Raw genomic sequence first — 24,957 nt, forward strand, 5'->3', positions numbered from 1 at the left:
TTAGTCCAGTTACCCTGGGTAAACATAGTACCTTTCCTTTCCTTAGTCCAGTTACCCTGCAGGGTAAACATAGTACCTTTCCTTACCTCTGTGATAGATGGTTGATAAAATAAGGACGGCCACGCGTCAAAAGTTGAAAATTGCCCGATATGAGTTTGACCCCCCCGTCAACCCCCCCCCCCCCCCCCCCTCCCCCCCCCAAGTCGGGCCTCCGGCCGCCCTGTCACCTAGTAAATAAGTCAGTGTGTTTCGGATTAACCTCCCCACACACACACACACACACACACACACAGGTCGCAGCTGAGGAAATACAACAGGGATTGAGTTACTATTTACCCTTCTCTGAAGTTATACTGCAGATGCGCACACACACACACACACACACACTGACACGCACACACACACACACACACACACACACACACACACACACACACACACACACACACACACACACACACACACACACACACACACACACACACACACACGCACACGCACACACACACACACACGCACGGACACACACACGCATGCTTTGTAGTGAATTCCTTCTACATCAGCAGTAATCTGGAGCAATAGTTCACTTTCCGTGAGCTTAACCAAAAAGAAACATTATTTAACATTTAGTTAGTCATTAAACTAAACACGCCCCCTTCCTATACAAACTCTATAATACTCTATATTCTGTATTCTATACTCACTGAGTCACTGCGGTCCACCTATGACCTTTGACCTATGACCACCTCTGCTTTCTATGTCAGTAGCCTGGGGTCCACCTCTGCTTTCTATGTCAGTAGCCTGGGGTCCACCTCTGCTTTCTATGTCAGTAGCCTGGGGTCCACCTCTGCTTTCTATGTCAGTAGCCTGGGGTCCACCTCTGCTTTCTATGTCAGTAGCCTGGGGTCCACCTCTGCTTTCTATGTCAGTAGCCTGGGGTCCACCTCTGCTTTCTATGTCAGTAGCCTGGGGTCCACCTCTGCTTTCTATGTCAGTAGCCTGGGGTCCACCTCTGCTTTCTATGTCAGTAGCCTGGGGTCCACCTCTGCTTTCTATGTCAGTAGCCTGGGGTCCACCTCTGCTTTCTATGTCATAGGCAGCTCCCAGCAGGATCCGCCGGGAGAATCTAGACGCAGCTGTGTGTGCGTCAATTTAACAAAGGTGCAGACGATCAGAAATCAGCAGAGAGTGATCGACGTTTGCGCTATACTACTCTATGCCGCATTGAAGTGGACTCTTACCCAGACTTTTTTTCTCTCCCTGGAAATAAAAACGTCTGTGTTTCCGAGGCTACTGTGGACAGTTCCTATCCTGTCTCTGATTGGTTCCATACTCACCCTGGACAGGTCCTATCTTGTTGCTGATTGGTATACTCACCCTAGACAGATCCTATCTTGTCGCTGATTGGTTCCATATACTCACCCTGGACAGATCCTATCTTGTTGCTGGTGGCGAATCGGATCAGGCGATTCTCGACGTCGTGGAACACGAAGACGTGGTCGACGCTGAGCTGCTGGGCGGCGGCGGGTGGGGGGGCGGCGCTGTCGGCGTGGGAACAGCCGCGGTACGTGATGCTCTGCCGCCACTGGTAGCTCCGCCTCTCCACGCTGCCGTCCGATAGGCTGACGGTGAAGTGGCGGCTGGAGGACGACGTGATCACTGGTTGGAGAGGGAGGGAGGGGGAGGAGCCACAGGATGACAGATGTCAGAGAGGAGGCGGAGTCACAGCGACATGGGGTTGGCGACATTTATCCCTCCAGAAAAAACGCAGGCAAAATAAATCCTTGAATATGCAGGCCCAGAGCCGTGAGCCAATAGAATCCCATCTAACCCACTTGGAAGCATTTTAGAGGCAATGCCGTAAGTTGTTGTGTTGATTTCAAGTTATGTTAACTTTCTGTACAACTTTGTAACTTTGTGTACATGTTTATTTGTAAGAGGAAAATTTATTTATTTAATAATGTTTGCTGCTGTTTGCAGAGCATAGTAGCCTAGAGTGCACAGGTGTAGGGCATCCTGCTAATAATGCCTTGGTGTGTGTGTGTGTGTGTGTGTGTGTGTGTGTGTGTGTGTGTGTAGGTCATTTAGCTACTCACCTGTTTTCTTTTTACTGTGAAATTATGTCAATTAAGAACAAACCCTGAATGTTTGTATTGTTGTTATTTTGCAGTTTTCACCGTCATGTTGATGAGGAAGAGCAACAGTAAATGGTCCAATCTTACTTCGTCTCTGTCTTCATTGGCTACGGTTTAACTTGGTGTTTGTTTAGTGACAGTTCCCTACACTGCATGAGAGAACACTACGGGCTGTATTTTGCGTGTCTTCATTACCAGGTCTTATTCCCTAACTAAAGACCTGGAGGCGTGATCAATGCTCTTTGGCCACTCAGAATAGCCAAATGGCATTGATCACGCCTCCAGGTCTTTAGTTTACTCAAGTTAGGGAATAAGACCTGGTACTTAAGACACGCAAAATACAGCCCTACAAGTCCTTAGCCAAGAAGCTCTGTTGTTTCAGCATGACCTGCAAGTCGCTTCTCGCCCTCAGGGGGGCGTCTTACTGGCCATAATAATGACGTTATGATATACTGTACGTACGGTTGCTTCCATACTGGTAGATCTCCTGGTAGGGCTCCACCTGCACCGTGGCCCCCTGGGGCACCTCGGGGAGACGGCCCTCCAGGCGCGTGCTGACCGCCAGGTGGCCGTGCTCGTCGATGCCCTGGAAGTCCTGTGTGATGGTCACCCTCTCACCGCCCGGCTGGAACAACACCTCCGCCTGACGAGAGAACTCTCCGCCTGGGGGGGAGGGGGGGAGGGAGAGAGAGAGAGAGAGAGAGAGAGAGAGAGAGAGAGAGAGAGAGAGAGAGAGAGAGAGAGATGAATATGTCGTTTGAAACATCTTGGATATTTTATTTAAAGGACCACTTTTCAACTCATATAATTGGTCCACATGCAGCCTTTCCGCCCTCTCGCCCCTACTCAGGAAACATTGTTTGGTTTTGGTTATTTTGAATTAGTTTGGTCCTTAGTTAATGCACCTGCACATATACATTCTCACACATCCATACATGCACTAGTGACTAGTGACTACACTACTGATACAACTGACTACTCACACCCCACTCTAAAAGTAAAGTATAATTTATGTTTAAGCTAGTTTCTAATAAATACATTTTGGCATTTATTTATGTGTGTCGTCTCCCATATTTGTCATGATTTGAGTCAGGTCATGACAGAAACCAGTCTGTGTCTCATAGGAGGGCTGTGGGCAGTTCAGAAACCAGTCTGTGTCTCATAGGAGGGCTGTGGGCAGTTCAGAAACCAGTCTGTGTCTCATAGGAGGGCTGTGGGCGGTTCAGAAACCAGTCTGTGTCTCATAGGAGGGCTGTGGGCGGTTCAGAAACCAGTCTGTGTCTCATAGGCGGGCTGTGGGCGGTTCAGAAACCAGTCTGTGTCTCATAGGAGGGCTGTGGGCGGTTCAGAAACCAGTCTGTGTCTCATAGGCGGGCTGTGGGCGGTTCAGAAACCAGTCTGTGTCTCATAGGAGGGCTGTGGGCGGTTCAGAAACCAGTCTGTGTCTCATAGGAGGGCTGTGGGCAGTTCAGAAACCAGTCTGTGTCTCATAGGCGGGCTGTGGGCGGTTCAGAAACCAGTCTGTGTCTCATAGGAGGGCTGTGGGCGGTTCAGAAACCAGTCTGTGTCTCATAGGAGGGCTGTGGGCAGTTCAGAAACCAGTCTGTGTCTCATAGGAGGGCTGTGGGCAGTTCAGAAACCAGTCTGTGTCTCATAGGAGGGCTGTGGGCAATTCAGAAACCAGTCTGTGTCTCATAGGAGGGCTGTGGGCAGTTCAGAAACCAGTTTGTGTCTCATAGGAGGGCTGTGGGCAGTTCAGAAACCAGTCTGTGTCTCATAGGAGGGCTGTGGGCAGTTCAGAAACCAGTCTGTGTCTCATAGGAGGGCTGTGGGCAGTTCAGAAACCAGTCTGTGTCTCATAGGAGGGCTGTGGGCAGTTCAGAAACCAGTCTGTGTCTCATAGGAGGGCTGTGGGCGGTTCAGAAACCAGTCTGTGTCTCATAGGAGGGCTGTGGGCAGTTCAGAAACCAGTCTGTGTCTCATAGGAGGGCTGTGGGCAGTTCAGAAACCAGTCTGTGTCTCATAGGAGGGCTGTGGGCAGTTCAGAAACCAGTCTGTGTCTCATAGGAGGGCTGTGGGCAGTTCAGAAACCAGTCTGTGTCTCATAGGAGGGCTGTGGGCGGTTCAGAAACCAGTCTGTGTCTCATAGGAGGGCTGTGGGCAGTTCAGAAACCAGTCTGTGTCTCATAGGAGGGCTGTGGGCAGTTCAGAAACCCGTCCAACAGAACAATATTGTCCTCTCATAATGTTCTCGACCATCTTGAATGCTAATGCTAATGCTAATAGCAATAGCAATAGCAATAGCGTGAGCGACGGTGGGGAGTTAGATTCTGACGGGCGTGGGAAAGCATCTTCAGTGCACATCCTCGTGCACGGTGCACGTCCTCGTGTGCACGTCCTCGTGCGCGGTGCACGCCCTTGTGTGCACGGTGGCCGACCGTAGTGCAAAGTCAAGATGTAACGATGAAGAAACCCAAAGAACCATTGGTGAAAAGTAATTACGCACTGTACAATTAAACTAGTTACTTTGTAGATTTAGATTATTATTACAAAACATACCTAACCACTTTAGCCCTGTTATAATATATATATATATATATATATATATATATATATATAAGATAAGTATATATGAAAATAGCCAATCTACAAGCTCACCCTTTGTACTTTTACTGGAGTACATTTAGAATTCTGGCCATTTACTTGTAAGGGAATATTGATAATTTCACTGCGATGTATTCCTTTTCCCACCACTGTTAAGAACCGTGACCCTGTCATTAAGTGCAGACTAACATATGGTAATGCACTGCTCTGTACTTACATAACATAACATAACATAACGTAACGTAACAGGACAGTCTGTCCTCACACACACTGTAGGAATGCTCCACAGTACACACACACACACACACACACACACACACACACACACACACACACACACACACACACACACACACACACACACACACACACACACACACACACACACACATACACACACAACGCTGTGTGTAATAGGAATGCCGTATCACATACACACTCATTAGAAACACGTTCATTTTCGGACACACTCCCAAACAGCTGTCCAAACAACAGCTTGAGTCGTCCTGAAGCATGAAAGCATCATTACACAACAGATCGTTTCGAGGAAGCAATGTGATTGGTCGAAACGGCCATCTAGCCGTGCTTAAACGAGCACGACGGAACGCCTAATCAAAACATTAAAAACTCAGCTGTGCTGAGTGTCGCTGCTCTCCCAGAGAGGGTTGCTATAGGCTAGCGATTTTCTTGGGACATTTTCGGTCGTATAGCGGCTACATCTGTCATTAACCCATTCAGGACGGGGATCACACTTTTGAATACATATTATTTCAGAGCGAACGTTTTTAGCTAAAATCTTTGTAGTACACATATCAGTACCGTAAGCACTAAAACATAAGCATTAAGGCATGATAAGGCTTATTACTTCTGGGGAGGTCCCTGGAACAACACATTTTCAGATGGGGGTCTGTGGCCCATTACATATATTTTTTGGGGGTCCTTGACATGAAAATGTTTGAGAACGACTGATATAGAAACACAGGGTTTTCCAGAAAACTGTCAGGATTTAGAAGGAATTTGTAGAATTGTCCTCAGGTCTAAATGGGTTAAAACAAATAGAGAAGAGAGACCAATGGCGTGCACAGACATTTAGAGGGGCACCTTGTGCAGCGCGTGGAACCGTCCGGTTGCCTTAATAGTGTGAGATTTATAGATTTTGGGGCCTAAATAATATATTAGAAGCTTTTTTTTCAAGAATTGATCAATGTCACCAGTCACCATTAAGGGCACCTTTGTCCAGGGGGTGCTCTAGCACCCCCTAGTGTCTATCTGTGCACGCCACTGAGAGAGACACCGCTATATAGACTCACCAATCAGACTGAAGCCGTTCTGGGCCCCGGGCTGCTCCAGGGCGAAGGCCCAGCCGATGACCCCTCCCACGGAGAAGAGGGGCAGCAGCGAGGGTCCCAGGGCGTCGGGCACGCTGCTGATGGCCACGTAGGCGCGGCCGTCGTTGGGCACGGCGTAGGAGTGCAGGTCGTTGTTGACCAGCTCCAGCGCGGTGGCCGAGGCGCCCAGGAACAGGCGTCCGTTCACCTTCCCGTTCATCCTCTGCGGGATGCCTGATGTGGAGACGGCGGTATATACGTTTAGGATTGAAATAAAACAATACAACGACAACAAACACACCAAAGAAAATATAACGCATTAAAGTAAAACATGTAATCTACAGAGAGGAAGAAATACATTACATTCACCCATTCACACACACACACACACAAACACACACATTCACACACCTTTACATATATTGTGCATTACATTCACCTATTCACACACACATTCACACACCTTTACATAGATTGTGCATTACATTCACCCATTCACACACCTTTACATAGATTGTGCATTACATTCACCCATTCATACACCTTTACATAGATTGTGCATTACATTCACCCATTCACACACACATTCACACACCTTTACATAGATTGTGCATTACATTCACCCATTCACACACCTTTACATAGATTCTGCATTACATTCACACATTCACACACTTTTACATAGATTCTGCATTACATTCACCCATTCACACACATTCACACACCTTTACATAGATTGTGCAATACATTCACGCATTCACAGCAGATTCACACACCTTTACATAGATTCTGCATTACATTCACCCATTCACACACACATTCACACACCTTTACATAGATTGTGCAATACATTCACCCATTCACACACACATTCACACACCTTTACATAGATTGTGCAATACATTCACCCATTCACACACACATTCACACACGTTTACATAGATTGTGCAATAAAACATGTAATCTACAGAGAGGAAGAAATAAGACATTTTTTGAAAATAGCAGATCTACAATGAGGCGGAGCCTATATTCAACCGACCCACCGTCTGCCACGCAGTCCTTCCCGTTGCCGTAGAAACCGGGCCGACAGTGGCAGCAGAACCCGCCGCTGTAGTCCCTGCAGTCGGCCGACGACGAACACCTGTGTCTGTTCTTGGCGCACGTCTCAAAGTTGTACGAAAACACTGCAAAAGAATAACACACAACCTGGTGAAAGAGCAAAATGTGTGGATTTCCCCATATCACCTTTAGCGAGGTTCATTCATTTGACTGCCGGGAATGGTTTACTCCAGGTTACTGTCGTTGCTATATACGACACACCCGCCTTTTGTTTTATGTGTTTAATCCGCCGTATTGTAATAAATAAAAAGAAACTCCATCTTCCCCGCGGAGATAGAGACTAGATGCTTTCGTTTTGATGACGAAACCGGAAATCGTCACATGCTGTGGGCTGCTAGGGCTTCTGGGAAATTGAGGCCAATGCAAATGAATGGGGTACGGGTCTTGTGTGCATCTTCCGGGTGCACCAAGATGGTGGATGGTGCGATCGAATCATAACAAACCGAGGAACCTTTTTTCGCTGGATTTTCGCGGATTAAAAGCCCAAATAATTCAGCGTATGCTGTAAAGGTAATACAACAATCTCAGCAGTGAAGGGCGGTTGATTAAAATGCGGGTTACGCGTTTAAATCAGTCAAACTGGCCACAGACGAAAAAAACAGTCTAAGTCCACACTATTTATCCATAATGTATAAATGATAGATAAGGGGTCAGGACAACGAGGCCTAGTCGTGGAGGGGTCAGTCTGAAATTTGGACTTAGACTGTTTTTCGTCTGTGTTACTTAACATTTTGCTGTATCCAGTGGCGTGCACAGACATTTAGAGGGGCAGGTGCTCAAGTGAAAATAAAAGGGCACCTTGTGCATACGGGTGGAACCGGCCGGTGGCCGTAATAGTGTGATATTCATAGATTTTGGGGCCTAAATAATATATTAGAAGCGTTTTATAAAATAATGTATCAATGTCACCATGGTCCACATACTCTACAGTGTACACTGTACAATTTATTTTTAAATTAAGTTTTTTTTTTCTTTAAAAAGGGCACATTGCCAAAAGGGCAGGGGGTGCTCTAATTAGCACCCCCTAGTGTCTATCGGTGCACGCCACTGGCTGTTACACTGTTACACACACAGTGTTTTATTTAGCCGTTGGTGTTCTTTATACCGTCTACATCCAGGTCTTCATCCACCACCACGATCTGAGGGTTCTGGGGGCGTAGCGGCCGCACGGGCTCTGGAACGCTGTACCTGGGTCGCTCGGGTTCGGGGTACCCGGGTCGATCGGGTTCAGGGTACCTGGGTCGCTCGGGTTCGGGGTACCTGGGTCGCTCGGGTTCAGGGTACCTGGGTTGTTCGGGTTCGGGGTACCTGGGTTGTTCGGGTTCAGGGTACCTTTGTTCAGTGAAAGGTGATTATACTTCGGCCATTTTCCACACATCTTCGTAAAGTACAATAATTGCTCTTCAATATATTGCTCATTGGTCACTGACCGTGCGTGTGTGTCGGGGGGGTAGTGTCTCGGCGGGGGGGTCTCGATGTCGGGATATTCTGGGTCCTCTGTCGTAAACTCCACTTCCTGTTCGTAGTCCACCGTGGGGGTCGCAGTGTCGTAGGCGGGAAATGCACCTTCCTGTTGATCGCGATTATTTGAGATAAGCACAATTATTTGAGATAATCACAATTATTTGAGATAATCACAAGTATTTGATTATGTATGCAATAAAAGTCATAATTAGTTTTTTACCACTGCTTGAATTTTGCATTCCTGTGTGTCAAAGATGCCAAGTGTATTAATGTCAGTTGTAAACTTTGCGTGTGCAAAAAAACACTTTGTCGACTCTATAAACGTGTTGAAGCATGGTTTAAAGACGCACGAGAAACACAGAGCTCCCCCCATGCAGGCAAAACAGACTGGATTTCAGTATCCATTAAAAGACCTCTCGTTACAACCCTGTTGTCACCTGGAGACCTCTCGTTATACAACCCTGTTGTCACCTGGAGACCTCTCGTTATACAACCCTGTTGTCACCTGGAGACCTCTCGTTATACAACCCTGTTGTCACCTGGAGACCTCTCGTTATACAATCCTGTTGTCACCTGGAGACCTCTCGTTATACAACCCTGTTGTCACCTGGAGACCTCTCGTTATACAACCCTGTTGTCACCTCTCGTTAAAACCCTACCTGTTGTCCGCCGTCGGTTTGTCTCGGCCGCTCCGTCGCCCGAGGCCCCTCCCCCCCGTCCTGGGCGGGGTCTTTCACCTCGCCGGGGGTGATTTCGATGAAGTACGGCGAGGTGCCGATCTCGTAAACCCAGACGCCACGGCGGCCCGAGTTGGTGTTCCTGTGTTGTGCGGGCAAGAGGAAATGAGGTCACGATTGATTAACCCTTTTTAAACCATCTGTAGTTTCTTTCATTAACCATTTGAAGGTCATCATGGGCTAAAAAAGTTCGGGAACCGCTGGTCTAGATGATGTAGTTTGTTTTCTTATTAACCCCTGGCCTACCGTTCCCGGAAAAAACGGATTATTGCTAAATACAAACCTGCCGTTCACGGAATTAACGGAATGTCAATCAATGTCAGTTATCGGGGGTTCGCTAATATCACTAATGTTGGATGTAATTTACCAGAAAACGGCCGAAATCCGCGTGATCGTGCGCTATCGTGCACGCGCGCCGTCTCTATGTGCGTTGCTGTAAAATGTTTGATATTTTGCGATGTTTTGGGGTTGATTTGAGGTTAATTTGACTTAAAGAAAATATAGCATTAGCTTATCAATCCGGACCAGCCAAGCTAGTGACTAGGGTCAAAATACTACCGGATGTTGTTGATCGTTGAACCGGAAGTGACTTAGGAAGATTCGTCTATTTTGGCCAAAATCAGCATAATGGTGCGTTCCCGCCATCTGGTGGCAATTCGAGAGAATACACTAGCAATGAAAAAAATAAAAAACATCTGTTTTAATGTTAAAATGATGAATTAAAAATATGCCAATTTGTCAAACAAAAAAAATGGGATTGGTAGTCCAAAGGTTAATAAAGATGGATGTATAACGATAAACACTTTCGATGCCTTAAGAATAATGCTGAGTTAGCAACCGTGTTCTCAAAGCTCGTTATTATAACGTATACGTACTCTGTGAGTTGGCGGACGGACTCCTCTTCTTCGGTGGTGGTGACGTAGTACTCCCCGGGGTTGCTCCAGCCGAACCAGCCCTTCACCTGGCCTTGGATGAAGCCGGCCTCCAGGGGCTTAGTGTCGCCCCCCGCGGCGGTGGAGAGGTACTGCATGCCGTCCTCGGGGTACAGCATGATGGCGTAGGAGGCGGTCTCCATGGAGGCGATGACCAGCTGGAAGGTGTTCCTCTGATGACACAACAAGGGTTCATTTAGTCGACTAAAACAGGTGCTCCTTTGATGACACAACCACACCCAGACAGGGTTCATTTAGTCGACTAAAACAGTTACTCGTTCTGGGCCAAAGCCGAGATTTCTCATGGTGGTGCATTATGTATTATTATATTATTATAAATTATTATATTTATATATAAAGCAACTTTATCCAAGGCGCTTTACATAGACATGTGCATTACATTCACCCATTCACACACAAATTCATACACCTTTACATAGATTGTGCATTACATTCACCCATTCACACACACATTCACACATCTTTACATAGATTGTGCATTACATTCACACATTCACACACACATTCACACACCTTTACATAGACTGTGCATTACATTCACCCATTCACACACACATTCACGCACCTTTACATAGATTGTGCATTACATTCACACATTCACACACACATTCACACACCTTTACATAGATTGTGCATTACATTCACACACATTCACACACCTTCACATAGATTGTGCATTATATTCACCCACCGATGGCGGCGGAAACCATGCAAGGCACCAACCAGCACATCAGGAGAAGTTAGGGGTTCAGAGTCTTGCTCAAGGACACTTCGACACTAATTCTGGGGGAGCCCACAGGTTTCGAACTGGCAACCTTGCGGTTACCATCCAGCCACTCTACCCCTGATCCCCCACCGCCCCTCGTAGATTGGTACTTTACCCACCTGTGCCAAAGACGGGATTCTCGTCTTTTTTTTAAAACCACATTGCCAACAGACCCAGTGTTTCTATGGCGGTAATAGAAGCACATGGCCAATATGGCCGACCCGGCGGTTATATCAGGGCCTGTAACAGAACCACGACAGCGGCGGTTGGTTCCTCACCTTCCTGTCCAGCCCGTCTCCTCTGCTGGAGCCACCGGAGGGCGCTACGTTCTCCCATGTGACGACGACGGCGTGGACGGGATCCACGTTATCGTCGTTGGGGAAGGCCTGGCTGATGTGCTGCGCTGCCCTCTGCAGGACCTGGGAGGAGTAGCAGTGTAAGACTTAATCAAAGTGACCTGGGGGGAACAGTGCAACACTCCATCACACCTCATGCACTTCATCAGGGGGAAAAGATCATTTCAAACTTAATCAATAGAGCACCGAAGTCCTGACGTCACTCGCTCATCCCTTCCATTCCCCCCCTGGTTCACGGAAGTCATTTCTCTATGGACAATAACATGGGGTGATCTTAATATCGTCTACTATAAGCGTTGTGGTCCAAAAATAAACAAGCTGTCTCGGCGTTATTGTCAGGGAGGTGTCTCTGTATCGTTTGCGACAGTCAGTCATTCATATATGATACAGTCTGCATCTAGTGAAAATGTAACTATTACAGTAGCAGTAACACTAGCGTTTTCTCTCAGTCAGTTGATTCTTCATATCCATATGAGTGAAGCGGCCGGGATGATTTGTTTATTTTTCAAACACAGTTCTTATATGAGGCGATCTAAAATCCCCCCCTATGGGGATTACAATGCAAATAAAAAGTACATGAACCTGTGGATTCATAGCGCCCTCTATCAATATTGACGTCAGACTTCGGTGCTCTATTGCTACATTTTGGTTCTTAACATTTTGTACAGTATACTGTTAGTGGAATTAGCCGATCTACAAGCACCCAGTGCGTCGCATATCGGCTATTTTCACTACTTTTGAGTGTCACCGTCAATACTACGTCATAGTATTAAAAGTGGTTAATTTGTTTATTTCTAAAATGTTCACGTGTTAGTGACAAAAAACAAAAGAACATGATTGTAAAACAAATGAGAAAATGGATTAAAAAAACCTAAAACCTAAAGAATACAGAATAAAGAATAAAGCATACATATATAACGAACATAACTTAGGGCTGCTGTTCTGACAGTAGTACACCCTCCCTCCCCTGCTATGACATCATAGGGCTGTTCTGTCTAGAGTACACCCTCCCTCCCCTGCTATGACATCATAGGGCTGTTCTGTCTAGAGTACACCCTCCCTCCCCTGCTATGACATCATAGGGCTGTTCTGTCTAGTGTACACCCTCCCTCCCCTGCTATGACATCATAGGGCTGTTCTGTCTAGTGTACACCCTCCCTCCCCTGCTATGACATCATACCTTAGGGCTGTTCTGTCTAGAGTACACCCTCCCTCCCCTGCTATGACATCATACCTTAGGGCTGCTGTCCTGACGGAAGTAGACCCTCCCCCGGCCGTCGCTGGTGTCCAGGTCGCCCAGCAGGGCGGCGACCATCCTGAAGCTGGACGGGAGCTTCCCCAGATACTCCGCCTCCGGCGTGGGCTCGGCCACGCCCACCAGCCCGTTGGTGTTGATCTGTGAAGGAAGGAAGGCATTGGATTTAAACGGGATGTTCTTGATTATATTCGTCTTTGTTGGTTTTGTGAGGGTCTCCTACAGTATATGTCGAGTTTTGAGGTTTTGTTTGCTTTGCTACCGTTTCCTATATGACTATTTTTGGGTGTTCTACCCTCTGGTACAAGGTACAGAGAACCTTCTGCCCTCTGGTAGAAGATACAGAGAACCTTCTGCCCTCTGGTAGAAGATACAGAGAACCTTCTGTCCTCTGGTACAAGGTACAGAGAACCTTCTGTCCTCTGGTAGAAGATACAGAGAAACTTCTGCCCTCTGGTACAAGATACAGAGAACCTTCTGTCCTCTGGTAGAAGATACAGAGAAACTTCTGCCCTCTGGTAGAAGATACAGAGAACCTTCTGCCCTCTGGTACAAGATACAGAGAACCTTCTGTCCTCTGGTAGAAGATACAGAGAAACGTCTGCCCTCTGGTAGAAGATACAGAGAACCTTCTGCCCTCTGGTACAAGATACAGAGAACCTTCTGCCCTCTGGTACAAGATACAGAGAACCTTCTGCCCTCTGGTACAAGATACAGAGAACCTTCTGCCCTCTGGTACAAGATACAGAGAACCTTCTGCCCTCTGGTACAAGGTACAGAGAACCTTCTGCCCTCTGGTACAAGGTACAGAGAACCTTCTGCCCTCTGGTACAAGATACAGAGAACCTTCTGCCCTCTGGTACAAGATACAGAGAGCCTTCTGCCCTCTGGTACAAGGTACAGAGAACCTTCTGTCCTCTGGTACAAGGTACAGAGAACCCTCTGCCCTCTGGTACAAGATACAGAGAACCTTCTGCCCTCTGGTACAAGGTACAGAGAACCTTCTGTCCTCTGGTACAAGGTACAGCGAACCAAAGTGGAAGTACATGAGGTTCAAAACGTTTTTTTCTTCCCCCCCCCCACCCCCCCTGTTTTCCTTTCTTTTTTTTAAACTAAAATGTTTTATGATGCTCGGAGTAGAACCGCTGCTCCTTCGCCTGGAAAGGAGCCAGCTTAGGTGGTTTGGGCATCTGGTTAGGATGCCTCTCGGGCGTCTCCCTAGGGAGGTCCTCAACGCAACCCATTAGAGGTGTGTGGTAAAATGGTAAAGGGTAAATGGTGCATTTATATAGCGCCTTTATCCAAGGCGCTTTACATAGATTGTGCATTACATTCACCCATTCACACACACATTCATAGCCTGATTGCGGTGGAGCCATGCAAGGCACCAACCAGCACATCGGGAGTAATGTGGGGTTCAGTTTCTTTGCCCAAGGACACTTCGACATGTGGACAGGAGGAGGAACCGGGATTCGAACTGCCGACCCATGAATCATTGGACGACCTGCTCTACCTCCTGAGCCACAGCCACCCGGATACATTTGTGTATCCAAACCTGGGGTGTGAATTACACCATTGCATGATGTGTCGTTGGTGAACTGAACATTTTCAACAAAAACAAACACCTGTGATGTTCCTTTTTACTGACAACAAGTTTAAAATAAGAATTGAATGCACAGGATATCAATACGAAGCAACTGAAAAAACATGTTATTTCAATGGTAGTGGATGGAGAGAGAGGATTTTTGACCAACCACTAAATGGCAGCCGTTGGGTTCGAAGAGGGGCACAAGCAGGGGCGGGACTTGACAAAGGGTGAATTGAGGCTCTTCTTCAGACTAAAGTGAAACAGAGAGGAACGCCGTCTTTATACAACCCACAGGAACACTGAAAATGACGTAGAACATGGAATGTAGCACAGCTGTGGACAATCTCACAGGACCAAGGAACAAGTGAAACGTACACGACTGTGAAATGGGATACCGGAGAACTCGCCTGCAGTTTACAGACTCGCCGTGGTTTAGTGCGTTTTAGTTTTACTTCACCTTCATTTAAATTGCATTGAATAAATGAATTGAGAGAGAGAGAGAGAGAGAGAGAGAGAGAGAGAGAGAGAGAGAGGATAGTTGTTTAGAGTTTACACTAGATGAAGTAGGAATGCTAAAGTTGTTCTCCCCGTGTCCCCTAGGGTAGGTACATTCACATGTTCTCCCCGTGTCCCCTAGGGTAGGTACATTCACATGTTCTCCCCGTGTCCCCTAGGGTAGGTACATTCACATGTTCTCAACGTGTCCCCTAGGGTAGGTACATTCACATGTTCTCCCCGTGTCCCCTATAGGGTAGGTACCCTCACATGTTCTCCTTGTGTCCCCTAGGGTAGGTACATTCACATGTTCTCCCCGTGTCCCCTAGGGTAGGTACCCTCACCAAAAACATGCAGTAATCCTGGTCTCTAAACTGCCTCCCCCTGGCCAGCCGGGGCGCCTGATGGAGGGTAAACTCCCCCCTGTCAGGTAAAGGACTTGGACACTCATGCATGAGTTCAAGTCCGTTGCTCTCCCCAGGTTGGCGGAGGGTGTGTAGAGCCCAGGATCACATTAGATAATTGACACAGGGGTGAAAAATGGGTTACAAAATCGTGGGATGAAAAAAAAATAAAGGAATGCTAAAGTTTAAACACCAAAGTACCAAAACAATAGTAAACAATTAGTAAACAATATCCTGAAATGGTACCTACTATCATTGGTTTTCACATACAGTACTCAACTTTGTTCAACAGTACTGAGTCTAGCTGACCATTTAATCGCATTTAATGATCACTTTGGAAATGAACTATAACAGCTGTGGGTTCGACATACATACTACAGCATGTTAGCATAACGATGAAGACATTGATGAAGAATTCTCGCTGCGGCGAGTTGGTAAACTGGCGAGTTCTCCGGATAGCGTGAAATTCAATTTCGGGTTTATGATCCGGTCTGGAGCGGATGATATCGCTACGTCATGTTATAGTATTGTTTTGTAGTCATCAGGATGATATCGCTACGTCATGTTGTAGTATTGTTTTGTAGTCATCAGGATGATATCGCTACGTCATGTTGTAGTATTGTTTTGTAGTCATCAGGATGATATCGCTACGTCATGTTGTAGTATTGTTTTGTAGTCATCAGGATGATATCGCTACGTCATGTTGTAGTATTGTTTTGTAGTCATCAGGATGATATCGCTACGTCATGTTGTAGTATTGTTTTGTAGTCGTCAGGCAGGAACAATCAATCGGAACTTCCTTTTCACTCAAACCGATTTTTCTCAATAAAAGCCTCAGGCTACGAGAGCTTTTATTGTTATTCTTCCGGTTTGAGGGAAATGGAAGTTTTGTGTGATTGTTCCTGCCTGTCGACTACACAACGATACTACAACATAATGTAACGATATCATCCTGATGACTACAAAACAATGACTACAACATGACGTAGCGATATCATCCTGATGACTACAAAACAATGACTACAACATGACGTAACGATATCATCCTGATGACTACAAAACAATACTACAACATGACATAGCGATATCATCCTGATGACTACAAAACAATGACTACAACATGACGTAGCGATATCATCCTGATGACTACAAAACAATGACTACAACATGAAGTAGCGATATCATCCTGATGACTACAAAACAATGACTACAACATGACGTAACGATATCATCCTGATGACTACAAAACAATACTACATGACGTAACGATATCATCCTGATGACTACAAAACTATACTACAACATGACGTAGCGATATCATCCTGATGACAACAAAACAATACTACAACATGACGTAGCGGCTTTGGGTTGAAGAGGATGGATGGTGAGTGGAAAAAGAGGGCTTTCCATCCGTGACGCACGCACGCACGCACGAGGCATATTAAGAAACCATTTACCAACCACCTGTTCATCGGGAGCAGCTAAGAGGTTCAGTGTCTTTCTAGAAGACACTCTGACACTAACTAACCCATGCAGGGGCGAGAGTGACTAAGGAATCAAACGGGAAACCATCCGTTTCAAAAGCGGACGATATATCTTCTTTGGTATAAATCTGAGCCACCGCGCCTTTCTTTTGCAAACTCCTAATAAAGTATACAATCAATCAATCAATCAATTAATCAATCAATCCGAAAATTGCCAGGTGGTCAATTGTGACCAAATGTGCATTGAAAATGTGACTATAATAAATCTCTCTCTCTCTCTCTCTCTCTCTCTCTCTCTCTCTCTCATACTGTATATATTCCAGACACATTTCCAGAAAAGTAACAGATTTGAACATACTGTAGGATGTTTGATTTCCAGAGACCATATTGTTTAGCATGCAGTGTCTCTGTGGATGTTAACAGGAAGCACATGTCAGTGATTAGCTGTTGTTGTTTTATCATGGTTAAAACAGGATGAGGGAGGTAGGGGCAGGAAGGAGAGGGGGGGGGAGGGGGAGGGGGTCACACACTGCTAGGGGTCACGGTGGAGGACCCTATAGGCCTCCAAACGGAGTCCGTTTGGCCTTGTGGAGGGGTGAGTCAGAGTCCTTTTGGCCTTGCGGAGGGGTGAGTCAGAGTCCGTTTGGCCTTGCGGAGGGGTGAGTCAGAGTCCGTTTGGCCTTGTGGAGGGGTGAGTCAGAGTCCTTTTGGCCTTGCGGAGGGGTGAGTCAGAGTCCGTTTGGCCTTGCAGAGGGGTGAGTCAGAGTCCGTTTGGCCTTGTGGAGGGGTGAGTCAGAGTCCGTTTGGCCTTGCGGAGGGGTGAGTCAGAGTCTGTTTGGCCTTGCGGAGGGGTGAGTCAAAACGTTTGGCCTTGCAGAGGGGTGAGTCAGAGTCCGTTTGGCCTTGCAGAGGGGTGAGTCAGAGTCCGTTTGGCCTTGGAGAGGGGTGAGTCAGAGTCCGTTTGGCCTTGCGGAGGGGTGAGTCAAAACGTTTGGCCTTGCAGAGGGGTGAGTCAGAACGTTTGGCCTTGCAGAGGGGTGAGTCAGAACGTTTGACCTTGCAGAGGGGTGAGTCAGAACGTTTGGCCTTGCAGAGGGGTGAGTCAGAGTCCGTTTGGCCTTGCAGAGGGGTGAGTCAGAACGTTTGGCCTTGGAGAGGGGTGAGTCAGAGTAGCCTGGTTAATAAACCAGACCGAATCAGCCGTTGGCAAAAATAAATTGCCTGCCGGCGGATTACGGTCTGGAGAGGCTCAATTGTACGCCCATTTCCTACACCAGAGAAATGGGGCGGCCAATCGGGACACGGTATGCAATATGTAGCTCTGACCAATTGCGTCAAAGAGAAAATGTTTCAACCCGCCCCCCTGGAAATGAAATCCAAGCTGAGCCTCCCCAGACTAATATCCCGCGGTCCATGCGATATTAGTCTGGTTTATTAACCAGGCTAGAGTCAGAGTCCGTTTGGCCTTGCAGAGGGGTGAGTCAGAACGTTTGGCCTTGCAGAGGGGTGAGTCAAAACGTTTGGCCTTGCAGAGGGGTGAGTCAAAACGTTTGGCCTTGGAGTCGATAACGATATCATCCTGATGACTACAAAACAATACTACATGACGTAACGATATCATCCTGATGACTACAAAACTATACTACAACATGACGTAGCGATATCATCCTGATGACAACAAAACAATACTACAACATGACGTAGCGGCTTTGGGTTGAAGAGGATGGATGGTGAGTGGAAAAAGAGGGCTTTCCATCCGTGACGCACGCACGCACGCACGAGGCATATTAAGAAACCATTTACCAACCACCTGTTCATCGGGAGCAGCTAAGAGGTTCAGTGTCTTTCTAGAAGACACTCTGACACTAACTAACCCATGCAGGGGCGAGAGTGACTAAGGAATCAAACGGGAAACCATCCGTTTCAAAAGCGGACGATATATCTTCTTTGGTATAAATCTGAGCCACCGCGCCTTTCTTTTGCAAACTCCTAATAAAGTATACAATCAATCAATCAATCAATTAATCAATCAATCCGAAAATTGCCAGGTGGTCAATTGTGACCAAATGTGCATTGAAAATGTGACTATAATAAATCTCTCTCTCTCTCTCTCTCTCTCTCTCTCATACTGTATATATTCCAGACACATTTCCAGAAAAGTAACAGATTTGAACATACTGTAGGATGTTTGATTTCCAGAGACCATATTGTTTAGCATGCAGTGTCTCTGTGGATGTTAACAGGAAGCACATGTCAGTGATTAGCTGTTGTTGTTTTATCATGGTTAAAACAGGATGAGGGAGGTAGGGGCAGGAAGGAGAGGGGGGGGAGGGGGAGGGGGTCACACACTGCTAGGGGTCACGGTGGAGGACCCTATAGGCCTCCAAACGGAGTCCGTTTGGCCTTGTGGAGGGGTGAGTCAGAGTCCTTTTGGCCTTGCGGAGGGGTGAGTCAGAGTCCGTTTGGCCTTGCGGAGGGGTGAGTCAGAGTCCGTTTGGCCTTGTGGAGGGGTGAGTCAGAGTCCTTTTGGCCTTGCGGAGGGGTGAGTCAGAGTCCGTTTGGCCTTGCAGAGGGGTGAGTCAGAGTCCGTTTGGCCTTGTGGAGGGGTGAGTCAGAGTCCGTTTGGCCTTGCGGAGGGGTGAGTCAGAGTCTGTTTGGCCTTGCGGAGGGGTGAGTCAAAACGTTTGGCCTTGCAGAGGGGTGAGTCAGAGTCCGTTTGGCCTTGCAGAGGGGTGAGTCAGAGTCCGTTTGGCCTTGGAGAGGGGTGAGTCAGAGTCCGTTTGGCCTTGCGGAGGGGTGAGTCAAAACGTTTGGCCTTGCAGAGGGGTGAGTCAGAACGTTTGGCCTTGCAGAGGGGTGAGTCAGAACGTTTGGCCTTGCAGAGGGGTGAGTCAGAACGTTTGGCCTTGCAGAGGGGTGAGTCAAAACGTTTGGCCTTGCAGAGGGGTGAGTCAAAACGTTTGGCCTTGGAGTCAGAGTCAAAGTCAAAAGTCACCAAGTCATTTTCCAAATAGAAAAAGTGCCCATTGGGGCACAGGTCTCCACCAGGATATAGCAGTTGACAATTTAGGCATTTAGCAGACGCTCTTAATCCTGAGCGGGATTATGTATGGACAACATGTGTACGAGTAATTAGTTTTGCAAAAGTCGGCCTCATGGTGGCGCTATAACCGGCCGTTGTGGAAGAATTGGGGTAGAGGTTTGTCGTTGGCATCCAGGGAGTGTGTGTGCAAAGTTTGGCATCGGTCGCATCAACGGTGCCGGAGATTAGCTGTACACAGACGGACGGACGGACGGACGGACGGACGGACGGACGGACGGAGCGCAAAACATACTCTCTCCCCATGCCTTCGGCCTGGTGGAGACAACAATAAGCAGATCTATAAGCGTGTGAGCTTGTAGATCTGATATTTGTGGGTGAACGGATTTTACAGAGGTTTTTCTCTGACGTCAAGGTGTGGTACGGGGACCCCTGGGCTCCTTGGGGAGGGAGGGAGGGGGGGGTTCCAGGCGGTCCCCAGTAAAAGTATAGTTAACATAGCATCACAATAGGCCCAGGCCGTAGCGTAACGGTCTGGGCACCGGACTGGTGATCCAGTCGCGGTGTGCCGCGGGTTCGACTCCCGGACCCGACACGGCCTTTACCGCATGTCATCCCCCCATCTCTCTCCCGTTTCCTGTCAGCCTACTTTCTATCCCTTAAAAAATCAATAAAGGCATAAGCCGCAAAAAAATATCTTAAAAAAAAAAAAAACATAGCATCACAATCATCTTTTCCATGCATTGGCTATATTATGTTTTGTATTATTATCTGGAGGCACAAAAAAACGTTAAAGGCAGACGCACACAGCCGGTCTGGGCATGGTTCCCATGATGTAACTAACACACACGCACACGCACGCACACACACACACACACACACACACACACACACGCGCACGCACACACACGCTCACACGTGCACACGCGCGCATACACACACACACACACACACACACACACACACACAAATGCACACACACACGCGCACGCACACACACACACACACACACGCACACGCTCAAAAGCACGCACAGCGATTGCATCATGGTATAATTCACACACAGGGAGGAGCAGGAGGAGGAGACATGGCAGCTGTTTTGTTAATGTAAACACCGTGTAAAATAATGTGTGACTGTACAGAGCTCCAGATGTTGTCAGACCCTATAATGACATCCTGTGAACCTCGCACTGCAACTCACAGGAAACACACACCCGCGCACGCACGCACGCACGCACGCACGCACGCACGCACGCACGCACGCACGCACGCACGCACGCACGCAGAGGCTGCTCTCTCACAAAGATAGAGAGAGATACAGGAGAGTAGAGAGAGAGAGAGAGTCTGGGGAACATAGTGCAGTTGAAGTGAAGTCTGTATCACAGTGTAGTTGTCATAGTGTAGTATCAGTTGTAGTCTGTATCACAGTGTAGAACGCTGATAGACTCAGATCGGATGAACAAAACATAACATCTCCTCCAACCATGAAGGGGGGGAAGTGCCCTTTAGGCCATTCTGACCTGAGATCAGATTCATACGAGGTTTCCACTGGACACACACTGGTCTGATTAACCCATTCTGACCTGAGATCAGATTCTAAAAATGTCAGTCGTTCTTCGATTTTTCAAAAATAGCAGACCTACAAGCTCGTAGCTATGAGCTTGTAGATCTGCTATTTTTCAATAGCTAAAGCATAACATGATGCCGACACCAAAATGGGTTCCCGTTCAGAATGGGTTAGGCTAGCGGTGAAGATGGGGGTCATTGGTCCGAGTCAAAAGAGTTTGTCCACAACTCCATGCTGTATATTGAATTGATAACAAATTCAGTTCAGATATCAACCCTGCTGTAGGAATGCAGTGACATACACATCTTCACACCACACCCCCCACACACACACACACACATGCACACGCACATGCACACGCACACACACGCACACGCACACACACACACACACACACACACACACACACACACACACATTAGGAGAGACAACAGGCAATATGTTGATCACATGACTTTGAACGGGTCCATTTGGTTTCATTTTACGCTCAATAGCTAAAGATCAAATAAGGATCCATTTGGCAGAAACCACAGCCAATCAAATGCAGCTGTCACAATGTACAACGCAACCACAGCCAATCAAATACAGCCGTCACAACGTACAACCACAGCCAATCAAATACAGCCGTCACAACGTAGGCTACAACCACAGCCAATCAATTGCAGCCATATAGACAATTGAAAATATTGAATAATAGGCACTACTGGTCATTAAAATATTGTCTGAGAATGCGACAAAATCAAAAAAACTAAAAATATGTATCCATGAATGAAAGTATGAATCCATGAAAGTCTCCATGGTGTGAGTAATCAATAAGATTTTCTTTTTGTTTTATTTGTTTTGTGAGCTATCCCTTTGAACACATTTAGGCCTGACGTCGAAATTAAAAACAAGTGCCGCATTTTCACGATTTTTCAAAAATCTACGAGCTTGTAGATTTTTTTAGAAATCGAAGAACGACTGACATAGAAACATTTCAGAAAACTGTCAGGATGTAGAAGACATTTTTAGAATCTGATCTCAGGTCAGAACGGGTTAAGACATGTGATGGTTAACCAGGAACCTCAGCACAGATGAAAGGGTTAACCAGGAACCGCCGGCACACATGGAGAAAGGCGGGTCTCTTTGAAGAGGTTCAGTAACGAGGACCCAGTAATGATCTGCTCTCACGCAGCGGCGTGGGAAAAACACTTCACTTGTACCGCTCAGAGACAAGCAGTCTGACACCGCTGCATGGGTGCTATAGTCCTCTGCAGTCTGACACCGCTGCATGGGTGCTATAGTCCTCTGCAGTCTGACACCACTGCATGGGTGCTATATTCCTCTGCAGTCTGACACCGCTGCATGGGTGCTATAGTCCTCTGCAGTCTGACACCGCTGCATGGGGCCTATAGTCCTCTGCAGTCTGACACCACTGCATGGGTGCTATAGTCCTCTGCAGTCTGACACCACTGCATGGGGCCTATAGTCCTCTGCAGTCTGACACCACTGCATGGGTGCTATAGTCCTCTGCAGTCTGACACCGCTGCATGGGTGCTATAGTCCTCTGCAGTCTGACACCGCTGCATGGGTGCTATAGTCCTCTGCAGTCTGACACCGCTGCATGGGGGCTATAGTCCTCTGCAGTCTGACACCGCTGCATGGGTGCTATAGTCCTCTGCAGTCTGACACCGCTGCATGGGTGCTATAGTCCTCTGGAGTCTGACACCGCTGCATGGGGGCCTAGTCCTCTGCAGTCTGACACCGCTGCATGGGTGCTATAGTCCTCTGCAGTCTGACACTGCTGCATGGGGGCTATAGTCCTCTGCAGTCTGACACCGCTGCATGGGGCCTATAGTCCTCTGCAGTCTGACACCGCTGCATGGGTGCTATAGTCCTCTGCAGTCTGACACCGCTGCATGGGGGCTATAGTCCTCTGCAGTCTGACACCGCTGCATGGGTGCTATAGTCCTCTGCAGTCTGACACCGCTGCATGGGTGCTATAGTCCTCTGCAGTCTGACACCGCTGCATGGGTGCTATAGTCCTCTGCAGTCTGACACCGCTGCATGGGTGCTATAGTCCTCTGCAGTCTGACACCGCTGCATGGGGGCTATAGTCCTCTGCAGTCTGACACCGCTGCATGGGTGCTATAGTCCTCTGCAGTCTGACACCGCTGCATGGGTGCTATAGTCCTCTGGAGTCTGACACCGCTGCATGGGGGCCTAGTCCTCTGCAGTCTGACACCGCTGCATGGGGGCTATAGTCCTCTGCAGTCTGACACCGCTGCATGGGGGCTATAGTCCTCTGCAGTCTGACACCGCTGCATGGGGGCCTAGCCCTCTGCTATATATTCTAGTACTAGACTCAGAGATTTAAAATGGGGTGCATTTTGTATCCCAAAACGCAGTTTATAGTTAAGGGACGCAATAAAACAACGACCTCGTTGTAAATGTATTTGAAGTTGTTTGTGTGTATGAGTGTATAATGTATATATCCTGTGAAAGTATGAAACAGCTGAGGTTATGAAAAAAAAATCAGTTGTAAGAACAATGTGTAATTCTGTGAAGTTACCTAAACTGAAATAAAAACAAAAAAACAACGACCTCTGCATCCACGGGATGCACTACTTTTTGTTTTTTATTCTAGTTTATTTTTTGCTAGCTTTAGTTATAATAATCATTTCTTCTTCTGTTTTCTACATGAATATAAGCACATTATAACCATATGAAATGAAATTTAAATGCTGCAATTTGTGAAAATGACAGACAGACAGACAGACAGACAGACAGACACGCTAAAAATGCATCGAAATCTTACTTAACCTAATGTCAGTCGTTCTCAACATTTCCATGTCAAGGACCCCCAGACATATCTGTATTCGGCCACGACCCCCATCTCAAAATATGTTGTTCCAGGGACCCCCCCCCCCCCCCCCCAGAAGCAAAGATTTGAGTTAAAAGCATTCGCTCTGAAATAATATATATTCAAAGCGTTGCACTATACATTTTCACGATTTTTCAAAAACAGCAGACCTACAAACTCGTAGCGCGGCACTCGGTGCCACGCTATGAGCTTGTAGATCTGCATGCTGTAGTGTTTAGATGGTTCTGTTATGACTTCTCCTCTGCATGTTGTAGTGTTTAGATGGTTCTGTTATGACTTCTCCTCTGCATGTTGTAGTATTTAGATGGTTCTGTTATGACTTCTCCTCTGCATGTTGTAGTGTTTAGATGGTTCTGTTATGACTTCTCCTCTGCATGCTGTAGTGTTTAGATTGTTCTGTTATGACTTCTCCTCTGCATGTTGTAGTATTTAGATGGTTCTTTTATGACTTCTCCTCTGCATGTTGTAGTATTTAGATGGTTCTTTTATGACTTCTCCTCTGCATGCTGTAGTATTCAGATGGTTCTGTTATGACTTCTCCTCTGCATGTTGTAGTATTTAGATGGTTCTGTTATGACTTATCCTCTGCATGTTGTAGTGTTTAGATGGTTCTGTTATGACTTCTCCTCTGCATGCTGTAGTATTTAGATGGTTCTGTTATGACTTCATGCTGTAGTGTTTAGATGGTTCTGTTATGACTTCTCCTCTGCATGCTGTAGTATTTAGATGGTTCTGTTATGACTGCATGCTGTAGTATTTAGATGGTTCTGTTATGACTTCATGTTGTAGTATTTAGATG

General features: G+C 47.0%; 1 protein-coding gene across 4 annotated transcripts in view; it reads right to left on the reverse strand.

The window, feature by feature from the left end:
• Window positions 1-24,957, reverse strand: part of LOC310859279 (nidogen-1-like) — a 57,430-nt gene that overhangs the window by 20,864 nt on the left and 11,609 nt on the right. Inside the window, exons 2-11 of one of the 4 annotated variants that reach the window (XM_083765714.1) lie at window positions 12,697-12,858; window positions 11,385-11,525; window positions 10,263-10,492; window positions 9,310-9,469; window positions 8,617-8,756; window positions 8,292-8,446; window positions 7,111-7,251; window positions 6,050-6,301; window positions 2,598-2,798; window positions 1,423-1,659 (exon numbers count right to left, since the gene is read on the reverse strand). In XM_083765714.1, the coding sequence (XP_083621840.1) occupies window positions 1,423-1,659; window positions 2,598-2,798; window positions 6,050-6,301; window positions 7,111-7,251; window positions 8,292-8,446; window positions 8,617-8,756; window positions 9,310-9,469; window positions 10,263-10,492; window positions 11,385-11,525; window positions 12,697-12,858 (1,819 nt within the window). Of the gene's footprint in view, window positions 1-1,422; window positions 1,660-2,597; window positions 2,799-6,049; window positions 6,302-7,110; window positions 7,252-8,291; window positions 8,519-8,616; window positions 8,757-9,309; window positions 9,470-10,262; window positions 10,493-11,384; window positions 11,526-12,696; window positions 12,859-24,957 lie in introns of all 4 variants that reach the window. The other 3 variants (XM_083765713.1, XM_083765712.1, XM_083765711.1) reach the window with 3 other exon arrangements.

The sequence above is a fragment of the Protomyctophum parallelum genome, assembly GCF_964188405.1.
Source record: "Protomyctophum parallelum genome assembly, chromosome: 5".
Taxonomy (NCBI): Eukaryota; Metazoa; Chordata; class Actinopteri; order Myctophiformes; family Myctophidae; genus Protomyctophum; species Protomyctophum parallelum.